This window comes from Sceloporus occidentalis, unplaced genomic scaffold, assembly GCF_023333645.1.
Source record: "Sceloporus occidentalis isolate IW3139 unplaced genomic scaffold, rSceOcc1.0.p SCAF_9, whole genome shotgun sequence".
NCBI classification, from domain to species: Eukaryota; Metazoa; Chordata; class Lepidosauria; order Squamata; family Phrynosomatidae; genus Sceloporus; species Sceloporus occidentalis.
Genome location: NW_028316989.1, coordinates 25,866,836 through 25,889,463, shown reverse-complemented (window position 1 = coordinate 25,889,463; position 22,628 = coordinate 25,866,836). Strand labels below are relative to the sequence as shown.

At 52.5% G+C, this 22,628-nt stretch overlaps 2 protein-coding genes across 5 annotated transcripts; both read left to right on the top strand.

Annotated features, from left to right (window-relative positions):
* The first annotated feature begins 1,460 nt into the window (after nucleotides 1-1,460).
* LOC149307078 (ras-related protein Rab-27A-like) lies at nucleotides 1,461-17,991 on the top strand. 4 transcript variants are annotated; one of them, XM_089537979.1, is made up of 7 exons: nucleotides 1,463-2,097; nucleotides 10,044-10,217; nucleotides 11,333-11,418; nucleotides 11,894-11,997; nucleotides 12,883-13,006; nucleotides 13,679-13,771; nucleotides 15,802-17,991. In XM_089537979.1, the coding sequence occupies exons 2-7, from the start codon at nucleotides 10,065-10,067 to the stop codon at nucleotides 15,998-16,000; spliced, it is 759 nt and encodes a 252-aa protein (XP_089394105.1). In that variant the 5' UTR covers nucleotides 1,463-2,097; nucleotides 10,044-10,064; the 3' UTR covers nucleotides 16,001-17,991. The 4 variants fall into 4 exon arrangements, with proteins under 4 accessions (XP_089394106.1, XP_089394105.1, XP_089394108.1 ...); XM_089537982.1 differs by lacking the exon at nucleotides 1,463-2,097 and adding an exon at nucleotides 7,601-7,700; XM_089537980.1 differs by lacking the exon at nucleotides 15,802-17,991 and having other exon boundaries at nucleotides 1,461-2,097; nucleotides 13,679-13,919.
* Nucleotides 17,992-18,621: 630 nt separating this feature from the next.
* On the top strand, nucleotides 18,622-20,829 carry LOC149307077 (putative ribosome biogenesis protein RLP24). Its single transcript, XM_089538062.1, has 6 exons — nucleotides 18,622-18,752; nucleotides 18,879-18,992; nucleotides 19,099-19,171; nucleotides 19,491-19,554; nucleotides 19,989-20,074; nucleotides 20,486-20,829. The coding sequence occupies exons 1-6, from the start codon at nucleotides 18,672-18,674 to the stop codon at nucleotides 20,557-20,559; spliced, it is 492 nt and encodes a 163-aa protein (XP_089394188.1). The 5' UTR covers nucleotides 18,622-18,671; the 3' UTR covers nucleotides 20,560-20,829.
* Nucleotides 20,830-22,628: the final 1,799 nt, after the last annotated feature.

Sequence of the window (22,628 nt, the reverse complement as noted above, 5' to 3'; positions counted from 1 at the left end):
GGCCATAGGGCAGGAAAGCCAGGCCAGGCCGGATCAGGCCCTCCAGAAACCGCCTTCAGGAGGAGGAGGGGGACCTGGAGCCAGCTGGCATGCCTCCCATTCTGCCCCCAGCCCCCGAATGGCTGCCCCACAATTTCCCCAATTTTCCTGGGATGGTAGTAGCTCTTGATCCTCAGCCCTTAATCCCATGGTCAGCAGCCCTCCAATTGTCCCAGTTTCTCCCCAGCGCACTTTCCCCCTTCGTCCTCACCTTACTCCAGCTGCCCCCATTTGCTTTCCCTCCTTGTTGACGCCTTTTGCCATTTTCACCCCCTCTGGCCACACATGTCCATCAGGTTTTCTGCTGTGAAATGTTGACAGGAATGTGGCCCTTCAGACCCTGCTTAGCATTTTTGAAGCCCCCTCTGTTTGTGCATACATTTATGTGCAAATGCATGCAAGTGCCCATTCCACTTTGAGATCAACAAGAGGACTTGCCTCCAGAGATGGCCTGGTGGGCTTGCTGGCAGGAAGACCCCTCTTGTGGTGGTCTTCATGGCACCTGGCAAGGGGTGCTCTCCCCCTCCCCACATTTGTCCCCAGCAGCCTCTCTCCTCTGCTCTCTCCAGCCCCTCGTCCATCTCCAGACCATGGAAGCAGAGTGACCACTGCAAGGGGAGCTGACGGTTGGATGTTTGGGGCCAGTTGCAGGGCTGTTGTGAAGCTCCTGCTTTGGCCCCTGCTCTGCCCTAGAAGATGACCCCTGGTTCTCTGCCATAGCAAGGGTTGGCTGGGAAGGAGCCAGCTGGGCAGGTGACCGACCAGGCAGGTGCCAGGGCAGCACTCTGAGCAGCAGGCAGAGTGAAGGCACACAACCCGTATGGCTGAGGAGGGAGAGGCCTGAGGTGGTGGACTCACCTTCATTGGAGGCCCAGAGGCTGGATGTCCCTGGCAGGGGTCCCTGAGTGAAGGGTCTCCTACACCATCGCTACCGATGGGCTGGACTAGATGGCCCTGAGGCTCCTTCCAGTGCTACAGTTCCCAGATGAAAGGTCCACTGATCCTAGATCCTTCCATCCCAAACCTGCCTTCCCTGGGTCTTCCTTCAGGTGGCCCAATCCCTGCTGGCACCTTCCTCTTGCTCTCAGCTGAAGGGCTTCTTGCTTGACTCTCCACAGTCTTAATAGCCTCTCCCTGGCTCCATGGTTCATTTTTTATAGTTACTGTGGGAGGGGGGGTTGCACCTGGGTTATGGGGATATCTGGAGCTCCGAGCTCCAGGCAGGCCTACCCCCACTTGCTGGGAAGCTGCTTGTAGATGGGCAGAGAGGGGCTCCACCCTTCCTGTCAGAGGATCCTGGGTTCGTGTCTTGCCAAGGCATCAGCCAGCAGGAGGGGGGTGGGCAAGCGGCTCTGGAGGGGCCACCCATAGAATGATAGAGTTGGAAGAGGCCCCCAGGGCCATTCCTCCAACCCCCATTCTGCCATGCAGCAACACACAATCAAAAGAAGGAGAATCCACTTCAAGGGAGTGTTTTCCACTGTTGAGCAGGTCCCACTGTCAGGAAGTCCTCCTTAATGTTGAGGTGGAATCTCTTTTCCATCTGCCTGCCCAGCCCAGGACTGCTGGGCTACTTCCACTGCAGCTGCAGGAGGAAGGGCAGACGGGTGTGTTGCAGTTGTAGCTTTGTGTTGCTGCTGCTCCTGCCATTACCCCACTAATCCTCCTTCCTCTTCCTGCAGCCTCCCTCTTATCGGTGGAGCCAAGGCGGAGGCTGCGGGTGCCTTCAGTGCCTGCCAAGAAGGGAGAGGGAGGGCAGACGCACAAAACTCCCCCATCACTTGACCAAGTCAGCTGGGCCACATGACAAACAGCTGAAAGTCATTAGGGGGCAGCTGGCTGGCTGGCTGGTGGGGCAGTTGGAGCCTGGGAGCTGCCTCAGGGCCTGGAGGGTGCTGACCCACTGACCGCTTGGGGCTGATGGCCTGTGCCCTGCCCCAGAGACCCACAGCTGCTGCCTTCCTCCCCACATCCTTCCTCTTCTTTGTCTCTTGGGAAGCCTAGATCTGTAGATCTGGCCGGGGAACGCCAACCTTGCAGCTTCTGTCCTTCCAGCAGGTAAGGGACACTTTTCCTGCCCCGCCACCCTTCCCTCGCTGGTGCCCCTCTAGCTCTCTGACATTTCAGCCACACTGTGAGATCTCCCTGTGCAAAGCATGTTCTGCGCCTTCCTGACCTGTGAATCCAGACCACTCCCAGGCCAGGAAAAGCAGGCGAGCAAGAACTGAGGGCCCTCCATACTCCAGGTGTCTCCTTCTGAGTAAGTCCCACCATGAGCTGTGCTCCTCACAGGAGATAGCAGAGAGGCCGCTTGAGGCTGCTATCCAAAAATACACAGGCTAGGAAGACCTCTCCCCCCCCCCCCCCAGGTTCAAAGTGAAGAAGGATGTGCCCATTACTGGAGACTAGGGAGCAGCTGATGCCAGGAAGGTGCAGGTACCCCAATGGGAGACCCTGGGAAAAGAGGGTGGGTGCCATCTCCAGCTTGCCCACCTTGACATGGGGGACATTGTATCCCTGGGAGCTGCAAACAGGCTTCCCTTAGGTCAAGGAGCAAAAAGAGTTTATGATAACATTCAGGAAAGGATTTGGAAAAGGAGGATCAGGTGTGGTGGGGCGGTGGGGAGATTGCCTGACCCATTGCAAGTGGGGGCAAACATCTGTGTGTGGGAGGAGGGGGGAATGAAGCCCAAGGACTGTTTAGCCTGCCTGAGGAGGTTTCTGGGGGCCTTTTCCTTGGAGAAAGTTGGACTCTTGGCCTCTTTAAAAGATTTTTGGTCTGGAATGTAGCCGCTTGCCTTTTGCTTTCAAAGAAGTAGCCATTCAGTCTCTTGCAGCATAAAAGGGAGGCAGGGAGTGGGAGGAAAACAAAGAAATGTGGGGACACCTTTAAGACAAGTGCTTCATCTGAAGAAGAGGTGGATTTATATCCACAAAAACTCTACTAAGATAAAAAGCAGTTAGTTGCCCCTTCCTTCCTCTTTTTGACAGTTACTTCTAAATGCCTTTTGGAAACAGGATGCATTGGCAATCCACTGCCAGGCATGAATCTGCCGCCTCTGAGCTGGGATTCTCCTCAGGCCTCCAGAATCCTCCTCAGCCGGACCTAGGGCACCTGGTGGTCCCTATGGCTTGGAGGGGCTGCCATCTGAGGAATGCCTCCTTGCCAAGAAGCGTCCGCCTGCTCCTGCTCCCCAGTTTCCATTTTGGCCTGCCTCTTCTTGGAGAAGAGTGGCCCCACTGGATCATGCCCCTTCCCTGCCAGGTCCCAATGGAGACACCCCCCGCCCCAATTTGCCATGGCCCCACATCCATCTAGTGGGCCCCAGTGGCTAGGAAGGCAGGCTTGCACAAGCAGTGATGATGCCTGGGACTCTGGCCTGCCAGTCCCTCTCCCAGGGTCATAATGCTCTTAATTAAGGGAAAGATCAAAGGCTACTTTGTTGCTTGCTAATTGAGTTCCCACCAAAAAGAAAGAAGCCTTTCTTTATGAAGGAGGGATCATATGATTCCTCCTGGAACTCTTTGGGTGCTCCTCCACTGGCTGGCTGGCTGGCAGGCAGGGAAACCGCGCTTTGGGCCAAGAGACTCCTCTCTGGATCCCAGGTCCTCTCTGAACTTGGCAAAACACAAGGAGACGAGGCTGGGAAGAAGGAGGAGAGGAGGGGAACCATCTAGTGGCTGTGCTTTTGGGGTGGGGTGGGGGGGGAGTGAGGCACAGCACCAGGCCTGGATTCTCACAAGAAGAACTTGGTGGACAGCCTTCTCTCACGCTGTCCTCGGGCAGACCAGACACACACAAGGGACTCTGCCAGCTCCAGGGGCAACCAGGCTGGGAGACAGCTTTGGCAAGGAGGCCCCGGTTACCACCTGCCCTGGCTGTCAGCTGCCCTTGCCAACCCTTGCTTTGGCCAAGGCTCCTGGCCAACCGAGCAATGGCTGCACCTTCCCCTCGCAGATGCTAACCACCAACCCACACCAGCTGGACTGGGCCTGCAGAGTTGGGAGGCTGGGACTGGGTTGGGCTGCAGGCCAAGGACTCGCTCAGCATGGACAGCATTGCTCTGCAGGATTGTTATTCGTCTAGTTCTTGCTGTTGGCGTATTTGAGGAACTGGTGCCTGGCAGGAACAAAGGCTTCTCCCTTCCCCGGCACAGTCTTCCCTGTCCTTCATGGTTGCCTTGGGGTCTGAAGTGGGGAGGTCTGAGACGGCCGGCGATGGAGGGAGAGGCTGCCCTGCTTTCCTCCTCTGGCCCAAGAAGCCTCTGCTGGGCTTGCCTTGCGGGAGCCGATAAGCCCACGGCCGGCACTGGCAAGGCCTGCTTCCTTCCTGCCCAGGCCAAGAATCACACACAATTTTGTGTCTGTCTCTGTGTGTGACTGGCTCAATATTAGGAGGTGTTGTGTGACTTGGATGTGGATATGCCATCCTTCAGAAAGTCCCTGTGCCTCTCTTGCCAGGCTGTCGTCCTCTCCTGCCCTGTGCCAGGGAAGGATGGAGCCCCTCCAGGCCCCTTGCCTGCCCCCAACACACACGCACTTCTCTGCCCACCGGTGTTCCCTCTTACTCACTTGGAGGAGTGGGCAGCATTCCTCTCGGCCTCATCCCCCAAAGGCATTACAGTATTTTAAAAAATTAACAGAGGGGATCTTGGCAGTGCAAAACCCTGCTCACACCACCAGGAGGGAGGGAGGGAGGGAGGGAGGGCATATGTCCAGAGCCAGGGGCTGGGAGAGCAAGGGAGGCCACTGGCCAGTCAGGCTGAGAGGGTGGCCTTTGCCCAGGTCTCACGCAGCAACTTGGCCTTGCCAGGCTCTGGGATTTGTCCAGCTCCTCCTATTGCCCTCAGCTTTCTAGAGGAGGAGGAATGTGTGTGTCTCTGTGTGTTTTGGCAACAGGAGCAGGAGGCAAGAAGTGCCAGTTTTCTTGTGTTTATCATGAAGGGCTGTTACCTGCCCCTCCTGCCATGCAGGAATGCACAACTGAAGCACTCTGGAAAGACAGAAAGACACCTATCCAGCCTTTGTTTAAAGACCCGCAAAGAAGGAGAGCCCCCACCCTCCAGGGCAGTACATTCCACTTTCTAAAGCTCTTACAGTAAAGTTCTTCCTAACCTCTTTTCTTGCCATTTCAATCCACTGGTTTGTATTCTCTTCTCTGGCTCCCTCTTCTACCTGATTCAATTATTTAAAGGTGGCTCATCTTCATCTTGTCCCCTCTTCATCTTATCTTCTCCCAGCTAAGCATTCCTCAGCCATTCCTCATAGGCTTGGTTTCCTGACCTTGAGCCCCTTAGTTGCCCTTCTCTGAGTGCCTTCCAGCTTGCCCATGTCCTCCTGGAAGTGAGGTGCCCAGAACCGGACCCAGCTTTTGCTCAGGGCCTTCGGTCACTAGATGCTGGGATGCTCAGGAGGGATTGCCCTGCTGGGTCCAGGGCTGGACATCGTCCATCAGTCTCTTGTTGGATCTCTTCCTCCTCTGCTGGGCAGACCTGTCCTGAAAGGTTTGCAGGGGATTTTTCTTTTGTAACACACCCCAGGAAGGCTTTTCCTCTGACAAAAATGTTTTCTCCATGTCTCATCATATTGCCATCATTTTCAATGTCAGTATGAATTACCAATACCATCAGGTTCAACATGAAATTGTGATTTCAGAAATGTGAGCTAAGCAGAGTCTTAAAAATGTAGAGCATTCATTTTTCAAAATTAGTAGCCAGCCTCCTTATTGCTTATTACTAATTTATCTGGGTTTCTACTCTTCTCCAGAAATCATTAAAAAAAAACACACACCACATTTTTTAATCCATTTACCATAGTGCCACAAGGCATTGATCTTTTAATCAAGGAATGCCTCATCATCAGTCCATGGTTTGCCCATAATTTGTTCCAGCCTCTTAATTTTCCATTCTTTTCCATATTTGGAAGAAGAGAAGAGCGTTTTGAGCTGATAACTGTTGATGTATCTGTATTTGCACCCTGTAGCAGTTACTCAAAGGCCACTGTCCTGGGGCCCGTGGGACACCCCTGGCCTTAGCCCCACCTGGCACACTGTGGGTTTCCTTTGCTTTCCATCAGCTTGCTCTTGGTCGAAAGGGACCACAGTCTCCACCTGCCTTCCGTGACACAGGGCATTGCCAAGGGTTTTGGCTTCCTTGGACTCAGAGGACCAGGGGCTCAAGGCTTTGTGGGTGGGGGGCATGCTCTGTTAATGCCAGGGGCACATGGCGTGGTGCCAAGCTTCTTGCATCAGCTTCCACCTGTTCCTGGGGTTGGTTTGGCTTCTTTGCCAAATGACTCAAATGACCTCTGACTCTTTGGGGGATCCCTGGGGTTCCTGTCCTGTACCCCTGGGCTTGCCTTTCTCCTGCAGAATGGCTTAGCAGCCTCCCTCCCTGGAGATGATGCAGCCGGCTCTGGAGAAAAGCATGTTTCTGGTAAGAGCTGGGGTAGGGCTGATGGGAGGGTAGTTTGTTCCTCTCTGGCCTTCAGCAGCCTCCCTCGTTGAAGAAAGGCGATACTTTGAGCTCCAGGAGTGCCATGTTTTGGCTGGAGGAGGCCTGGTCTGTGTATTGTTCATGGGGGGCGGGGGGCTGGGGAGGGCAAGCCCAGCTGCAGCCATCAAGGCTCAGTCCTGCCTTTCAAGGCCTGTTGCAAGGCTCTGGAGTCTTTACTGGCTCCTGTGAGGTGTTCTTTTTAAGTGTTATCAAACAGGAAGAAAGAGAAAGTAAGTACAATTCCCGTCCAGCCTAAAGCGAATATTGCAATAACAATTTGTTGTAATTGCTCATTTAAAAAGAGGGAATGTCTTATTGAGAGATACTCCACCTCCCCAAAATGTACATGTGTGCACATACGCACACAGGCACACCACACACACACATGCATACACACATGCATGCACACATACACAGAGTGCACTGGTGCTTAAATATGAAACATATTTTTTTTTATTTCCCATCTCATGAACATCATTTTGCAAATATCAGATGCTGTGAAGGGGAGGGGGTTTCTGTTTTCATTTGCTTCTCCTAAACCAGTACATGATGTGTCTGAGCCATGAGCCACCTTGCCTTATGGGGCTCCCAATGGCGGAGGTCTCTTTGGGGCAGAGGCTCCTTTGGGTGCTGCGAGACCTTTTCCTGCCCCCATTTCCCCCAGGAAGGAGCATCCCCCTGGACACTTGGACTCTCTGTTTTCCAGGTGAGAGAAAGAAGACGCCAGGAGAGGCTCCATGCTTGAAGCCACAAGGGCACTGTGGGCTTGGAGCATGGCTGGCTCTCCTCCTGCCAAGACGCTCAGTCCTCTCCTGTGCCCAAGGACGCCTTGGCTCTCCCAGGGAAGGCCACCTGGCCCCCCTCGAGCCCTCCTTGCACCCAGGTGAAGCTCATGGCCTGTTCCCGTCCTGCCCTTGCCCAGCAGGAGCATATGGTGGTGGCGCACACCTTGCGCCTGCAAACACCTCTGGGCTGGAGCCAAGCAGTGACACGTAAGCTGCTGGGCTGCATATGTGCAAAGCAGGTGGAGCCCCAGAGAGAGAGGGAGGGAGGGAAGGAAGGGAAGAGGGCTGCTCCAGAGGCTGGTCTGTGGCAGGGGAGAATGTGCCCCTGGGCAGAGCAGCATCTGGTGCATCGCCTGCCTTCCGCGGTGGAAGAGGAGGAGAGGTGAGTGGCTGGTGGGCATGTGAGTGGCACTGGACCTGGGGATGAGTGCCCATGGGCCGTTCCTGGCAACCAGGGTCCCATCCAGGCTTTTCACACTTTGAGTGCCCGGCCTCCAGGCTGGGCTCCTTTCTTCTTCCTACTTCTTGTTTGGGCTTCTTCCTGCTCACCTGAGGCTGCCTTGGAAGGCCTGCACGTGGCTGGGAGTGGATGCTCTGTGCCAGGGAGAAACAGGAGGACCTTAGAGCCGGCCCGTCCCCTTTCCAAAGAGATTGTATGAAGCCAGAGGCTGGTTTTGGAGAGCCAACCCAACATTTTTGGCTACCAGCAGCAGATGCAGCAGCAGGAGAAATGGGGGAGGTGCTGATGGTGGACAGTGCAAGCCAAAGGCCAGGGAGGTGACTCCAACTGAGCAGCTCTGGCCAAAGGTCTGGGGAGGCAATGCGGCCTCTCTCTTCTGGGAAGTCTGGGTGGAGAGAGCCCTTTGGGATTCTGGGCTGAGCACCTCCAGAAGCAAAGCACTGGGCAGGAAAGGAACAAGGTCAGGCACAGAGTGTCAGGAGGACAATGCTCCAGAAGACCCAGCATGAGGGGCCTTTGCCACAGAAAAAGGGTTCCTTCCCTGGAAAGTCATGGCTTCAGAAAGTTGAGGAAAAGGGAGGCATGATGGAAGCATATAAAACAATGTCTGATACAGAGAAAGCAAATTGGGAGAATGGTTTCTCTGCCTCTATGATAAATACTAGATCCTAGAGGAGTCACATCCATGGAAGCGGAAAGGTGGGAGATTCAGGACAGAAAAAGGAAGCTCCTTTTCACACAGAATGACATAAAACTGTGGAACTGCCTGCCACATGATGCTGTGGTGCTCACCAACTTGGACAGCTTTAAAAGGGAGGAATTCATGGTGGAGGGTGGCACCATCAGTGGCTGTGAGCCCAAGGGCTGCTTGTCACCTCCAGGACACTTCTTTGTGTTGGTGGCTGACGAGGGTGAGGCGGAGGGCGCAACTGAGCTTGGTCCTTTTGCCTCTGGGGGGCAATGGGGCAGCCCCACGGTGGGAACCGAGAGTGCTGGGCATGGGAGACCCTTGCCTTGGCAAGTTCAGGGCTCCTCTCCTTGTGGCCTTAGGATGTGAATTCTCAGCAGACGCAGCAATCCTCGGTTGTTCCTGGAAATCCAGCAGATGTCCCTGTGCCGAGCGGCTGCATGTGGGCTAGGTGCCACTGTGGGCAGGACTGGCTGGATTGCCAAGGCTAGAGTGTGGTGCCCACTGGAGGCATGGCAGGCGGCCAGTCTGTGGGCCCAGATGACCCCCTTGCAATTGCCAGCCTGGAGTGGAATTTGGGGTGCCTGGTTATTTTCCTGCCAGCTTCTCCCTCTGCTGGGCTCTTGTGTCCTCCACACTTTTGCACATGACTTTGGTTCTCCCAACAGGCCTCTGCAATGGACACACCTGTTGAAGCCCAGCCTGGGTCAGGCTAGTAACAGGGCTGTTCCTGGGCTGCTCAGCTGTCACCTAAAGAGCCAAAGGGTGGAGATCACTTATTAAATATTGATCCAGGAGAAGGAGGGTGATGAAGAGGATACAGGGACAACCACCTTGCTGCTTCCCAGCCTATCTTTGCAGTGGGGTGGAGTGGGGTGGGGGTATATGCTTTGCAAGGGCCAAAGTGCCTCCCAGCCTCTTTGAGTTCACCTCTCCCCCTGCAAGTCTTCTCCTTCCTACCAGTTCCTTCTGGATCCCTTCCTTTGACTGTAGCCTCTTTCTGCATTTTTTTTTGGGGGGGAGGCTATTCCTGGCTGCATGGGAAAGGCCCCTTGTTGACCGGGAGGAGGGGTTTTTAAGCCACGTTGAGCTTAAGGGCTGACCAGAGCTGCCAGCCAGCTAGCAAGTGAGCGTCCCTCCGCAGGGCACCCCAGGACCCAGCCCCCCAACTATCAAAAATCCTTCTCCCCACTGCCCACTGGGCTCTCCAAAGGTGTCTCCCCCCACCCTTTTAGACTCCCATGTGTGCCCCCAAATCCCAGCACAGCTCTGGGGAGAAAGGATAGACCTTGGGGCCTCAGAGTCACATGGGGAGAGATCCCCCAGGCCCTTTGCTCTGCCTGGCCCCAAAGACAGACAGAGAGACCGGAGGGGGCAGAGGTCCTGGGAGGCCTGGCTTAGACTCAGAGAGGGACCCATGGAGGGCTCTTCTGGGCACATGGTCACCTGGGCCACTGGGAAAAGCCATGGCTACCGGTTTTGGGAACCCTGTGCTTCTGATGAGGGGATGAAGCCAGTTTCTCTCCATCTCCCTTACTTCTCTCTCTTTCTGTTCACTCCACTGTCCTGCCTCAAAGGCTGTTGTTGAAGTTCTCACTATGTCTGATGGGGACTACGATTACCTCATCAAATTCTTAGCCCTCGGAGACTCTGGCGTCGGGAAGACCAGTTTCCTTTACCAGTACACTGATGGCAAATTCAATTCCAAATTCATAACTACAGTGGGCATCGACTTCAGAGAAAAGAGGGTGGTAAGTCCTCTCTCCCCCCCCCCCCCCGCTGCCCCAGATTTTCCTCAGTCGTGAGCAATGGCTCTGTGGCCTGGCTCTGCTTTTCCTGCTGATCCCTTGGATACCTGTCTCTCTGTGGGGCCCAGCAGGAGAGAACAATAGGGTCAGGGTCACAAGGCTCCACGGCATTTTAAGCAGATGATGTGCTCATCAGTTCACCCTAAATGCGGTTTCAGTCAGCTTTTGGAATTGTGCTTTTGGAATTGCGCTTTTGGATTTCTCTCTCCTGCCCATCCTCTAAGGGTCCCTGCCCTTGTCCTTTGCCCGTCTCCCCAGAGAGCAGCTGCCTCTTGTTGACATGCTGAGCCTGCTCCTGCCGCCTGGCTTTCCTTATTAATATCCCGTTCCAGCCCAATAATTATGGCCTATAATGAGAGCATGTTGACACGGAGCAGCGGCCCTACTTGGTTTGCAAGGCACTGATGAATGGTTGGCGTGTGTGTTGTTATCTGATTGTTCTTTTAAAAAGCAATTACGCTTAAATCTGGGCACAGGGTGGCCTGGGCTTCCTTGCTGGCCAGCTGGCCCTTGTGGCACCACTGTTCCCCTCTGCATGCCAAGGAGGGGTGTGTTGGGGGTGTTTCTGTCACCTGCAATGGGGTGCATTGGGGGCAACTGGTATTTGTCCTCCCCCTTGCTCCCTGCTCCAAAGCCACGCATGGCACTGTGACTCGAGCACCCCTTGAGAAGGAAGGGCCTTTGGAGAGAGCTCCCTTGGATGGGACCCTCTGGGGAGGGATGGCTACTCAGGGGCTGCTGGGATGGCCAGCAGGCAGGTTGGGGGGCTTCTGGGCCACTAAAGGATAGCCCCATCTGCCCCGAATTGCCTTACTCCTATCCGCTTGTTTTTTAAATTGTTTTTAACTATTTTAACTACGATAATTTCTATTTGATTCTTATTATTATGTTGACGATGGAGGGTTGGGGGGTTGTTCAACGTTGATGTTAATCTGTATTATGTGTTTTTATGCTCTATTGTAACCCGCCTCAATCCGTAGGGAGAGGCGGGATATAAATAAATGTTCATTATTATATTATTATAAGAGTCTTCCTCCTTTTTCTCCTCTCTGGAACAGGTGTACCGATCCAATGGGCCGGATGGCGTGAGCAGCCGCGGGCAGAGGATACATCTGCAGCTGTGGGACACAGCTGGGCAGGAAAGGTATGGCGCTGGAAGCTCATCAGGAGGGGAAAAGTTTGGCTCCTGGTTGGAAAGTCAGCCCCCCCATGTCCTGACAGGAAGGCTGATCTTCCCGTCCATCCTCCCCACTTAAGAGGACTGCTTTGGGGGGCTGCATTGACAGCCACTGGCCAAAGCGACTGGGGGCAGAGCAGGGGTGGCTGGAGACCCTGGAGGCCCCAGAGCAGCTCTGCTTCTTTCAGATTACGCTGGGCTGAGTCCATCATCCTTAAATCCTCTGTTGCGGCTTCTTTGAAGTCGGGGCAAAAGATTTCAGGCTAATGTCTCCTACTTGAGGGCTGACCTTGGTTACAGCCAAAATGATTCAAGGCCAAGGATAAATCAAAGCAGGTGCAGAGATTCCACACCCACCCACCCAGGCTGACTTCTCAAATGAACCCAGGAGCGGGGCCTAGACCCTTCACTTTTTGAATGCATGCTGTTCTGATTTGTGAAGGTTTCGCAGCCTGACCACTGCCTTCTTCAGGGACGCCATGGGCTTCCTCCTCCTCTTCGACCTGACCAACGAGCAAAGCTTCCTCAATGTTCGAAACTGGATGAGTAAGTTTCCCTCTCTCTCAATCTCGGTCATTTTGCCCCACAGCTGGCTGACGGAAAAGCCATCTCTGGCACGCCCATGGCACACACGCCCGGCCCTGTGGCAAGCGGGCACACCCCAAAGGTCAACACAAGGTTCACTCGCCTGGAGAAAGGTTCTTTTTGGCAGCTGTCCCCAGGAAGTGGCTACTGGGCTACTGGGAGCAAACTCCCCAATGCATACAGGCACACTGTGGGTCTGTGTGGAGAAGGAGAATTGCGCCATCAGAGCTCCCCACCAGCCCTGGGCCTGTGGGGCTTTTTCTTCACTGGTCTCAAAACAGCCCCTTGGCTTTGCCAGGGAGGGTGATGCAGAAGCGGTGAGGTACCCATAGCTCTTGCCATACCAGGCCTGGAGGAAGAGTACTAGTGCCCCAGGGAGCCCAGCACCCACCCAGGGCCCACCTCTGCCCAGTGCAGGATTTGCCTCTGTTTCCTCAGGTCCGCCTCAGGCAAAGGGGCCTAGGGTCCCCCCCCCCCCCCCAAGGTGCCAGGGACTGAATCTGAGGCATTTGGCACATGGAACCTGGCCTCAGCTTGCCCCAGCCCTCAGGGACCTTGTCGGCGACTGCAGATCTGTGCCAAAATGATGCTTTAATGCTCTGAGACCAATGCTATTTCTTTTCCGTGGGGCTGCATTCCCCTAAAGGATTGGGTTGCGGGGGGGGGGGCAGTAAAAGACTAAGCCCGGGGGGAGAGGGAGCCAAGGCCCAGCGGCTGGTGGCATGTGGATCGGGCGCTTGTCTGTGAGTCCAGGCTGGCCCTTGAGCTCAGGAGCGCCCTGGCAGGGCTGCTCCAATGCCCTTCTTCCTGCCAACCGTGGCCCAACGCTGTTCTTTCCCTGCCCAGCCCAGCTGCAAATGCATGCCTATTGTGAGAACCCTGATGTGGTGCTCTGTGGGAACAAAAGTGACCAGGAGGAGCAGCGGGCGGTGAAGGATGAAGACGCCAAGGCCCTAGCTGAAAAATACGGGCAAGTTCACCCCCTTCCAGTTCTCATGGTGGTTGGTGCAGGGTTGTAGCCCTCAGCCTCCAAATGGCCATGCATGCCTACTGGAAGCCCTTCTGGGGATCACAGCCAAGAATATTTCCTTTCCCCTTTCCTCAAGACAAGCAATCTTTCCGACCCTCCTCCTCCTCCATCATAATCATCATCCGTCATCATCTCGAGAGTCTTGCCTGGGTTCCCAGAAGGTGGGAAGGAGAGGAGAACCCTTCCCTATACATTGGGGGAACCTTCCTTCTGCCACGAGTAGCTTCCCCACATTCATTCCTCTGCCCCCCATCACTGATTAGTAGGTCTTTGGGGAAGGACCTTTTTTCACACAGGAGGCATATATCAGTTGATGGAATCCATGGCTGTTGGCTCAAGATGGCCACCCAAAGGGGGCTGGAGGAGGAGGAAGAGGAGGGTGGTCCTCCTGTCTCCCTCTGGCTCTGATCTGCTGGGGATCAAGGGCAGCAGGAGGGACCTGGGTATGTCAGGCTTTGGCCAAAGTGAAACATGTCCATCTTTTGAGGCATAGTGTGATTTGCCACAGAAGGAAGCTGATCCCTGGGGGTCTTGTGCAACTCTGACTGGGGCTGGGGCTCCTGCGCTGTGGCAGTGGGTCTAATGCCGTGCCCCTTCATGCCTCCCTTGCAGGATCCCATATTTTGAGACGAGCGCAGCCAACGGGGCCAATATCGGCAAGGCCATCGAGACACTCTTGGACCTCATCATGAAGCGCATGGAACGGTGTGTGGACAAGTCCTGGATCCCAGAAGGGGTAGTGCAGTCCAATGGGCACAGCTCCACTGAGCGGCTCAATGAGCAGAAAGAGAAAAGCAAGTGTGGATGCTGAGGGGGGCGAGGCGTGCCCCTAAAACTAAGCTGCAACGCCATTACTGGGGGCAGGGGTGGGATGGGTGGGGGGCTGAAGCTTCACTTGGCCCATTGCTGGACCTCTCCTGCCTGCACTATGCTTAGTAGTAGATTTGTGAGAAGTCCCGGGGTTTGCTTTCGAACGACACGGACTGGTGCTTGGCATCTGTTTCCTTTTCTTTGTAATTAGTGGGAGCCTGGATTTTGGGAGGGTTGGCAGGACTGGCTGCCTGCCTGGGCTTTTTGGCACCTGAGCTGGCTGACCACTAGCCTCCAGCCTCCTTCCCTGCAAGGTCTCAAATTCTCTGATGCAGCCGTAGAAACGACAATTGGGAAATAATAATAATAATAATAATAATAATAATAATACTGTTTATTTCTAGCCCACTTTTCCAAACATCAAAGCGGGTTACAACATGGATATATCAAACAATATACAGTATAAAACATACCAAGTTAAAAACATCATAAAAAGCATTCCAATAAAACATATACAATTTTCAAAAAAAACCAGAGATACAAACTAGCCGAATAGCACTGTATAATGGGGGAGAAAACAGATGTCAAGACACATGGGGGAAAGCTTGTTGGAAGAGATAGGTCTTAAGTTCCTTCCTGAACTGGTCAAGGGAGGTGACAGAGCGGAGATTGTCGGAAAGAGAGTTCCAGATCTGCGGGGGCCGAGACAGAAAAAGCCCTTTGAGAAAACGAGATATATCTCGTCTTGGGAACCCTTAGCAATTGCTTCCCGACCGATCTAAGAGTGAGGGGCGGATTATATGGGGAGAGGCGGTCCTCCAAGTACCCTGGGCCCAAGCCATTTAGGGCTTTATAGGTAATAACCAACACCTTGTATTGCGCCCAGAAGTGAATGGGCAGCCAGTGTAGATCTTGCAAAATAGGTGTTATATGGCTGGTCCTGGAGCTACCAGTGACCAGCCTTGCTGCCATATTCTGCACTAATTGAAGCTTCCAGGTTTGGTACAAGGGTTGCCCCATGTAGAGCGCATTACAGAAATCCAACCGAGAGGTTACCAGAGCGTGTACTACCGTTTCAAGGTCCCTCCGGCTCAGGTAGGGTCGCAGCTGGCGTATCAGCCGAAGCTAGTAACAAGTGCTCCTGACCGTCGCATCCACCTGAGATGTAAGGTGGAGCGACGAGTCCAGAAGCACCCCCAGACTGCGAACTGAGTCCTTCAAGGGGAGCGTGACCCCATTCAGGACAGGTGGACAAATTTCCTTTCCCGGACCAGGAGAACCTATCACGAGTACTTCCGTTTTCTCTGGATTCAAACTGAGTCTGTTTTCCCTCACCCAGCCTATTACTGACTCCAGACAGGCATTTAGAGGAGAGATGCAGTCCCTAGTCACTGCATCAGTCGGAGACACAGAGAAACATATTTGGGTGTCATCAGCGTACTGATAACACCGCGTCCCATGTCTCCGGATGATCTCTCCCAGCGGTTTCAGGTAAATGTTAAATAGCATGGGGGACACTAGATGTAAGTGTCCTCTTATCGGAGCAGACGTCCCCCAGCTGCACCATCTGGAATCTACCCGAGAGGTAGGAACGGAACCACTGGAATGCAGTGCCCCCGATGCCTAACTCTCTCAGGCGCTCCAGAAGGATACAATGGTCGATGGTATCGAAAGCCGCTGAGATGATGGGGTAGGTATCCCAGCCACACCATCTGAATCCAGCCATTATGACGTGATTTGGGTTTGTGGGGTTTGGAGCAGGGCCCCCGCCTCAGAAGTAAGACTAGGCTCCCTGAGCAGCTGGGATGGCGAGAGAGAGGGGCTAAACGTTTCCCTACGGAGGTGTCATGCGGAAACTTTCTTGTTTTGACAGGAATAGAGTATAGGGCCAGCTAATGCTTTCTGCTAACTTTCTTTGTCCCAAGCGTGCCTTTGGAGAAAGCTTCCTTCGTGGCCGGACCGGAAATGTTGTCATGGCTCTGTTTCGGGGAGGCCGTTGTTTGCCAGCCCTCCTGGCTCCGTTATGCCGGGCTCTGTGCCTCTGCCCATCTCTCTTTGCTCCTGGAGACTCCTGTGCCTTTCCTTGTGAACCTGCAGGACCTGTGCTTTGCCCTTTGTGTGTAATCCAAACAGTCTAGATCAGTGTATTTTTTCTTCTGAGATAACAAGACGGGCCAGAACCAGGGTTTTTAAACCAGAAGTGCCACCACCCAGGAGCAGCTCCTGAACATGCTCCTGAAAAGAGCGACACGAGGGCTTTTGCACGGCGGCCATGCGCTCGAGACACGCGCAAAGTGGGGAGGGAGGGGGAGACGAACACACACTTCTCCCCCTCCCCTCCCAGACCCCCAACCTGCCCCAATATGCCTTCAGAGGGGCCTTCCTTACTGCCTTGCCAAAAGGCCTCTGGAGGCTGCAGTTACTGGTGATGGTTGCCCCAGGCCCCAAATGCAGAGGGAGCCCAGGGGAAGGGGCAGCATTTGCCCGGCCAGAGGAAAGGAGGGAGGCCTCCTTGGCCAGAGAAGGCCCTTGACCCTAGCCTCCTCTCCCCTTTGGGGGCCAATGTCCAAAGGAAGCCCCCCCCCCCAAGGCAATGAGGGGACTCCCTTTGGCCATTATTTCTCTGCATTTGGTCCTTGAGGTGGAAAAGTACCATACACACACACACACACATACACACATATATTTGATATGCATATAGTCTGTATTTACAAACACATTCTCTGTCTCTGTCATGGAAAGATGTTTCCATATTAAAGATGAATTCCAGTGAGAGAAATGGATTTGAATCAAACACATAGAATTTAGCAAAATAGTTAGAAACACAAGACTAGAGTAGAAAGGATTATATAATCATATGCTATAAATAGATTACATATATAGATAGTGTAGAACCACATATATACATATATACTACTATAATCAATATATCTAATGGGATTGAATAAAGGTCTGCTAAGGCCCTTTTACTGAAGCAGAATTTTATAAAAATATAAGTTAGTAACAGAAATAGTTTTTAGATAAGCTTTTTATATTATGCTCACCAGTAAGAAGACTCCAGACTAGGTCCATGGTTCAGATGATTTTTAATGCGTGCACTAACGCAGGGGAACAAAGCAGGGAATAGTCCTAGATATAAGGTTGCCATATCCCACCTGTGGGCGGGACTTTCCCGGTTTTGGGCGGGTCCGCACAGTCCCGCCCAGGTTTGCCCCCGCCCCTGGGCTGAGGCGAGGATTCCCTCCCCGCTTGGGCTCCTCCGCTGCTGCCGCAGTGAGGCCGGGGCCCAGGCCGGGAGGGAAAGACTCCCCTCAGCGAGGCTCCTATTCAAATGTAGGACACAAAAAAATGTGTCCTACATCTGAAAATTTTGTCCTACATTTGTCTCGGTTTGGAGTTCCTGACGTATGGCAAGCCTACCTAGATAACACTGAGTTTGGCACTCCAACAACCAGACTTTATCAGTCCAAAGGAAGGCTCCTTTGTTCTCTTGAGGAGTTTGGGAGCATCTTTGACTCCTGTCTGCATTCCATTATCTACAAAAAGGCCTCCTTCTACCAAACATTAATGCCAAAGCTTACTATTGTTATTGTTATTGTATGGACTGTGCCTTACTGTTTAGACAGTACATTTCCTTGACCCTTACATTAATATTTTTGGCTATATTAAGACTATTCAAATGACTAGTATACTGTTTATTCTCAGTAATTGACAAGAATATTTTTTTATAACAGGGTGAATTAAAGGTCACAAAAATTTCTAACTGAGGATGCGTAATGGGGGGTGATGAATATTAGAACACACCTATGAATCTATAATGACTAATGTGAATGGTCATGAGATGTATGATATGGGTGGTGATGTTACATACATGCAAAGGAGGTCTTAAGATCACGTGTTTTGATCTGGCCAAAGAAAAATATGATGATACAAAATGATGAGATAAAGAACTGTATAAATAAGACGCAAAATCTTTGTAAACTCGTGCTCTCTCTCACTTTGCTTATTTTAGCGGATTGATTGATTGCACCCTATTCTGCAGAATTGATGATTTTGTTCAAATAAATATGGCTTATTGTGCTTTCACCTGATTATTTGTTTGATTGTTTTCTTAAGTCCTTCTTGTCTTAGGCTCAATAAGTTGGAAACTGGATTTCCATATCTCACATCCAGCCATATTCCTGGCCTCTTCTTTGCCTCCTGGATCTGGGGCAGGGGGTTGGGGGGGGGTCCCAAATCCGAATCCCCGCCTGGCCACACTCTCTCGGTCTCAGAGGATGGCAGCGGCAAGCCCTAAACATTTAGGGTCGCCACAAGTCGGAAAAGACGGCGTCAGCAGCAGCTTTCCCCTTTCGAGCCCCTTCCTCTTCGACCCTCCTGCTTTTCTCTGCCTCCATTAAGAGAGTCTGTCCACACTGCAGAAATAACCTAGTTTGAGACCGCTTTAACTGCCCAGAATTCCAGAGCATGGAGCCAGCGCAGTTAAAGCGGACTCAAAACAGATTATTTCTGCAGCCTCTGACCAGCAAAAAGAAGCGGAGCCGGGAAGTGTTGCTGGCAGAGACGCAGATTAAAGCCCTCCCTTTTTGGCGACATTTGGGCGGCGCTGAGGAAGGGGCCCTCGGGGGCCGGAGTGCGCATGCGCGGCCCGGGCGGCGCCCGCCCTTCCTCCTCCCGCCGACAGAGGGCGGGGCAGCGTTGGAAAGGGCCGCTCTAGCCGCGCGGCGGGAGCAGAGAGAGAGAGACTTCCGGCGCGGTCGGAGAGCCCCTCTTCCGCCTTTCCGCCGCCGCGGCCATGAGGGTGGAGAAGTGCTACTTCTGCTCGGGGCCGGTGTACCCGGGGCACGGGGTCCTCTTCGTCCGGAACGACTGCAAGGTGCGTGTCCAGGGGCATGTGCAGAGCGCCCAGGGGGGAGCGAGAGAGACAGGCAGGGAAGGCAGGGAGCTCCTTCCTTCCTTCCTTCCCGATGGCTGAGGGCTCTCCTCTTCTCCTCCTCCGCAGACGTTCCGGTTCTGCCGCTCCAAGTGCCACAAGGGCTTCAAGAAGAAGCGGAACCCGCGGAAGGTGCGCTGGACCAAGGCCTTCCGCCGCGCCAACGCCAAGGAGCTGACCGTGGTGAGCGAGGGAGGGAGCCGGGAAGGAGGGTCCCCGTCGCCTGGCTGGTCCGCCTGGAGCCCCGGTCCAAGCCCCGCTCTGCTCGCTCTCTCTCTTTCCCCTGCAGGACAACTCCCTCGAGTTCGAGAAGCGGAGGAACGAGCCGGTGAAGTACCAGCGGCAGCTCTGGAGCCAGACAGGTCGGTCTGGGCCTTGCCTCTGGCCTTGCCCTCGCTTGTGTCTCTCTCCGTGAGGCAGGCCTTTCCTTCCCAGGCGCCTCCATGAACGCCCAGGACGGGAAACACCGTTTGGGGAGCCCTTCCCTCTTCCGGACGTGGAATGACCCCTTCGCTTTACGCAAGGCCCCGAAGGAGGGTTCATTTGGGCCAAGACCGCCTGCAGAGCCAGGGACGAAGCAGGGTCTGGCCCTGGCTCTGCCCAGTTTCCTCTGCAATGCCAGAGAAGGCAGATAGGAGATTCCCAGTCTTAATGCGTCCATGCTTTCTCTTTCCCTTCCAGTGGATGCCATGAAGCGCGTGGAAGAGATCAAGCAGAAGCGCCAGGCCATGTTCATCATGAACAGGTGGGGGCCTCCCCCTTGGAGCCTGGCTGTGGAAGGGCCAGGAGTCTGCGCTTGGGAAGGGCTCTGTTCTTGAAGCCCACTCACCCCAGGGATTCAGTTTCCCAGGGCCCACTGCTCCTCTGAAATGCACACAGGGAAGCTGCCTTTGTGGGCAAAGTGCTTGTAGCTTAAAGGCTGTGCTCGCAATATCCTCCTTCCCTCAAGTGCTGAGTATCTGGCAGTGCTTTGCTCTGGTTTGGTCAAGAAAGGGCTCTGTTCCCCATCGGTTTTGGTTTTTGTAAGAGCAACATGCCAGTTCTTCTTGGCATGCAAAACAGGCGCTTCAGTTCACAGGCAGGTAAAATCTGCACCGCTTTGCACCTGTTTGGGGAATAAAAGTGTTTCCTTTCTCTTTTTCTCCTCGCCTGCAACCCCCCCCCCCCCCCCAAAATCAGGCTAAAGAAGGGGAAAGAACTGCAGAAGGCCCAAGACATCAAGGAGGTCAAGCAGAACATCCACCTCCTCCGGGCCCCACATGCAGGTGAGGTGGCTGGGGAAGGTTAATATTTAGTTCTTTATTAAGGGAGGGGGCATTGTAATTCTATATATTGCATGTGGACATTTTAGTGAGAGCCGCTCTGGTTGTCTTGCTATAGAAGAGCGGGATGTAAATGAAAGTTTTATTTTATTTCTTATTCGAGGTTGTTCCTTCTTGTGTAGAGTGTTCCTAAATGGCCCTTATAATGTGTTAAGTCAATAGCTCAAGGCAGCTGGAGGACAAGGAAGAGCCACTGTGACTTCAGGGCTCTTGGCTTCTCAGCTACCTAAAAAGAACCAAAGCAGGAATCTGCATGAAAATTGGGTAGAGGAGCCTGTTGCAAGATTGCCATACTGGCTGTTGACTTGGGAGAATGGTGCCTTTGACCCTTTATTGTTGTTTTTGTTTTTAAAGGCAAAACCAAACAGTTGGAAGAGAAGATGGTCCAGCAGTTACAGGAAACAGTGGAAATGGAGGACTCCTCTTAGAAAGGCTCTCTTTCTCTCTCATGGTTGTGTTGTTTTTGTGTCTCTTTGTTTGTTTGCATTGCTTGCATTTCCCTCTCATCCAAGATTGGGTGTTGAAGTTGTCACGGGGGTCACCCATTGCAGTGAGCGCCTCAATGCAAAAGCTCTGGGTGGAGGGTGGGAAGCGCCTGCAACAGAGAGGGAGGCTTCCTGTGAGACTTGTACACTTGCCAGTTCCTTAAAGCCTGTGAGTTGAATGGTGCATCAGATAAAGCGATTATGTGTAAAACACGGGCCTGCTGTTATGTTTCCTCATTTGATCAGATTCTAGAAAGTAAAAGTAATGAGCAGCATTCTTCTCCCTGGGATTACGTAAATCTATAGTTTTTCCACGCAGTGTTCTTTTTTCTTTTTAAGGACTGTTTCTCGGTCTTAGCCTGTCCCCTCAGACTCTGAAGCTGCTGAGGAGCATGGTCCCTTTGCTCCAAGGACCGGCTGCTGGGGGAAGGGTTCTCCCTGGGGTGGGATCTACAGCCGCTGCTGCATGGCAGGGGGTTGGACTGGATGGCCCTTGTGGTCTCTTCCAACTCTATGATTCTATGCTCATTTAGATTCCTCACAGATTGTAGAGATCTCCTTTTGAGGGTCGGACAAATTGCTTGTAGAAATCCTCAGCCCCCTACTGACCTGTGTGCCGGTTTCTGTGAACTTCGGACGCTCTTTGAACCTGGTCCCATTCAGCCTGAGCGGCCATCGCTGATGTGGAGTTAGGGTAGACAAACACGCTGCGTTTAGCTAGTGAGAAACAGGCATAGCATCCTGCTTCCCTCAACCATACTGAATAGGCTTTGTACCATTTTACACCATTAAAACCTTCTTCCCTTGTCTCATCCACATTCTTCAAAGTTCCTTGAGTTTCTTACATTCAGAGTCAACTGATTCAGGATTTCCTTGTTGCATCCTGGTAAGACCTAGCCGTGTTGCTACAGGGGCGAGAGGGGATCTTTGCTGACTCAGAATGCTCTGTTTTGATCTCTCTGGGAGTTGTCTAGGCTTGCCTGCTGACATGATGCTATATACAAGCCAGCAGCTGGAGCCGGCGCTGAGGACTTTTCTCCAGTGCAAGAACCAAGAACTGCAAAGATGTCAAGATTCCTGGTGATGGGTGGCAGGAGGCCAGTTGTGGCTTCTTAGGCTTCCCTCTGCATTGGCTAAGGCTTGGCAGCTCTGAGCAGGAAGGAGGCTGAGCACACCCAGCCTGGGCTTAAAAGCCTTGACCGTCCTTCGAGGCAGTCCACTGCCAAACAGCTCTTACAGCCAAGGCCTTATTCCTCCTAATATTTTGGTGGAATCTCTTTCCTTGTAATTGGAATCCATTGGTTCATTTTCCAGTCTCTGCAGCAGCAGAAAACAGCTCTCTTTTTGCCTTTTATGTGAAATCCCTTCAGATATTTAAAGATGGCTAATTTTCAAAGAGACAGCCATGTTAGTCTCTTGCAACACAACCTGAGGTTTTATTTTTTAATTAATATTTTTTGAAGTTTTACAAAACAAAACCAATTTAATATTCTTCCCATACATACATGTACTTTTGCATCTTACTCATTTTTAAAGAAACAAAATCCTAACTATCCCCTCAGTGCCCCCCCTTTCCCCCCGGAGCCATTCCTTCTTTATACTCCATCCATTTTTTAAATTAATAATCTTTATTTAATATTTACAAATAAAATAAAATGCTATATACAGAATCTCAAAATATATCTTCCCTTACTCCCCCATTCCCCTATTATGATTTTACGTAGCTACTTATACTTCCAGCCCATTTTTATATATCCCTCTGTTACACATATTTCCATACATCTTTATCTCTCAACTTAAATAAAATATTCTTATGTTTATAATAAAAGACTATGCATTTTCTTCATGCTTTTGCTTACAACCACACACACTCACATTTTTCTTTTTCTCTTTTCCCGTAATGCATTACACAATATATACTACTATTACATGAAATTTATTACTCTACCAAATTCTACTTCTATTTTATTTACACCATCTTTGTCCACAAAACTTAAGTAGTGGTTCCCAAA

What these genes read in the sequence shown, in the direction of transcription:
- LOC149307078 (XM_089537979.1), top strand. Translation starts at nt 10,065, where the DNA reads ATGTCTGATGGGGACTACGATTACCTCATCAAATTCTTAGCCCTCGGA. An exon ending in ACTTCAGAGAAAAGAGGGTG is followed by an intron (nt 10,218 to 11,332) that starts GTAAGTCCTCTC and finishes TCTCTGGAACAG; the next exon opens with GTGTACCGATCCAATGGGCC. An exon ending in CAATGTTCGAAACTGGATGA is followed by an intron (nt 11,998 to 12,882) that starts GTAAGTTTCCCT and finishes TTCCCTGCCCAG; the next exon opens with CCCAGCTGCAAATGCATGCC.
- LOC149307077 (XM_089538062.1), top strand. Translation starts at nt 18,672, where the DNA reads ATGAGGGTGGAGAAGTGCTACTTCTGCTCGGGGCCGGTGTACCCGGGG. An exon ending in GCAGCTCTGGAGCCAGACAG is followed by an intron (nt 19,172 to 19,490) that starts GTCGGTCTGGGC and finishes TTTCCCTTCCAG; the next exon opens with TGGATGCCATGAAGCGCGTG. An exon ending in GCCATGTTCATCATGAACAG is followed by an intron (nt 19,555 to 19,988) that starts GTGGGGGCCTCC and finishes CCCCAAAATCAG; the next exon opens with GCTAAAGAAGGGGAAAGAAC.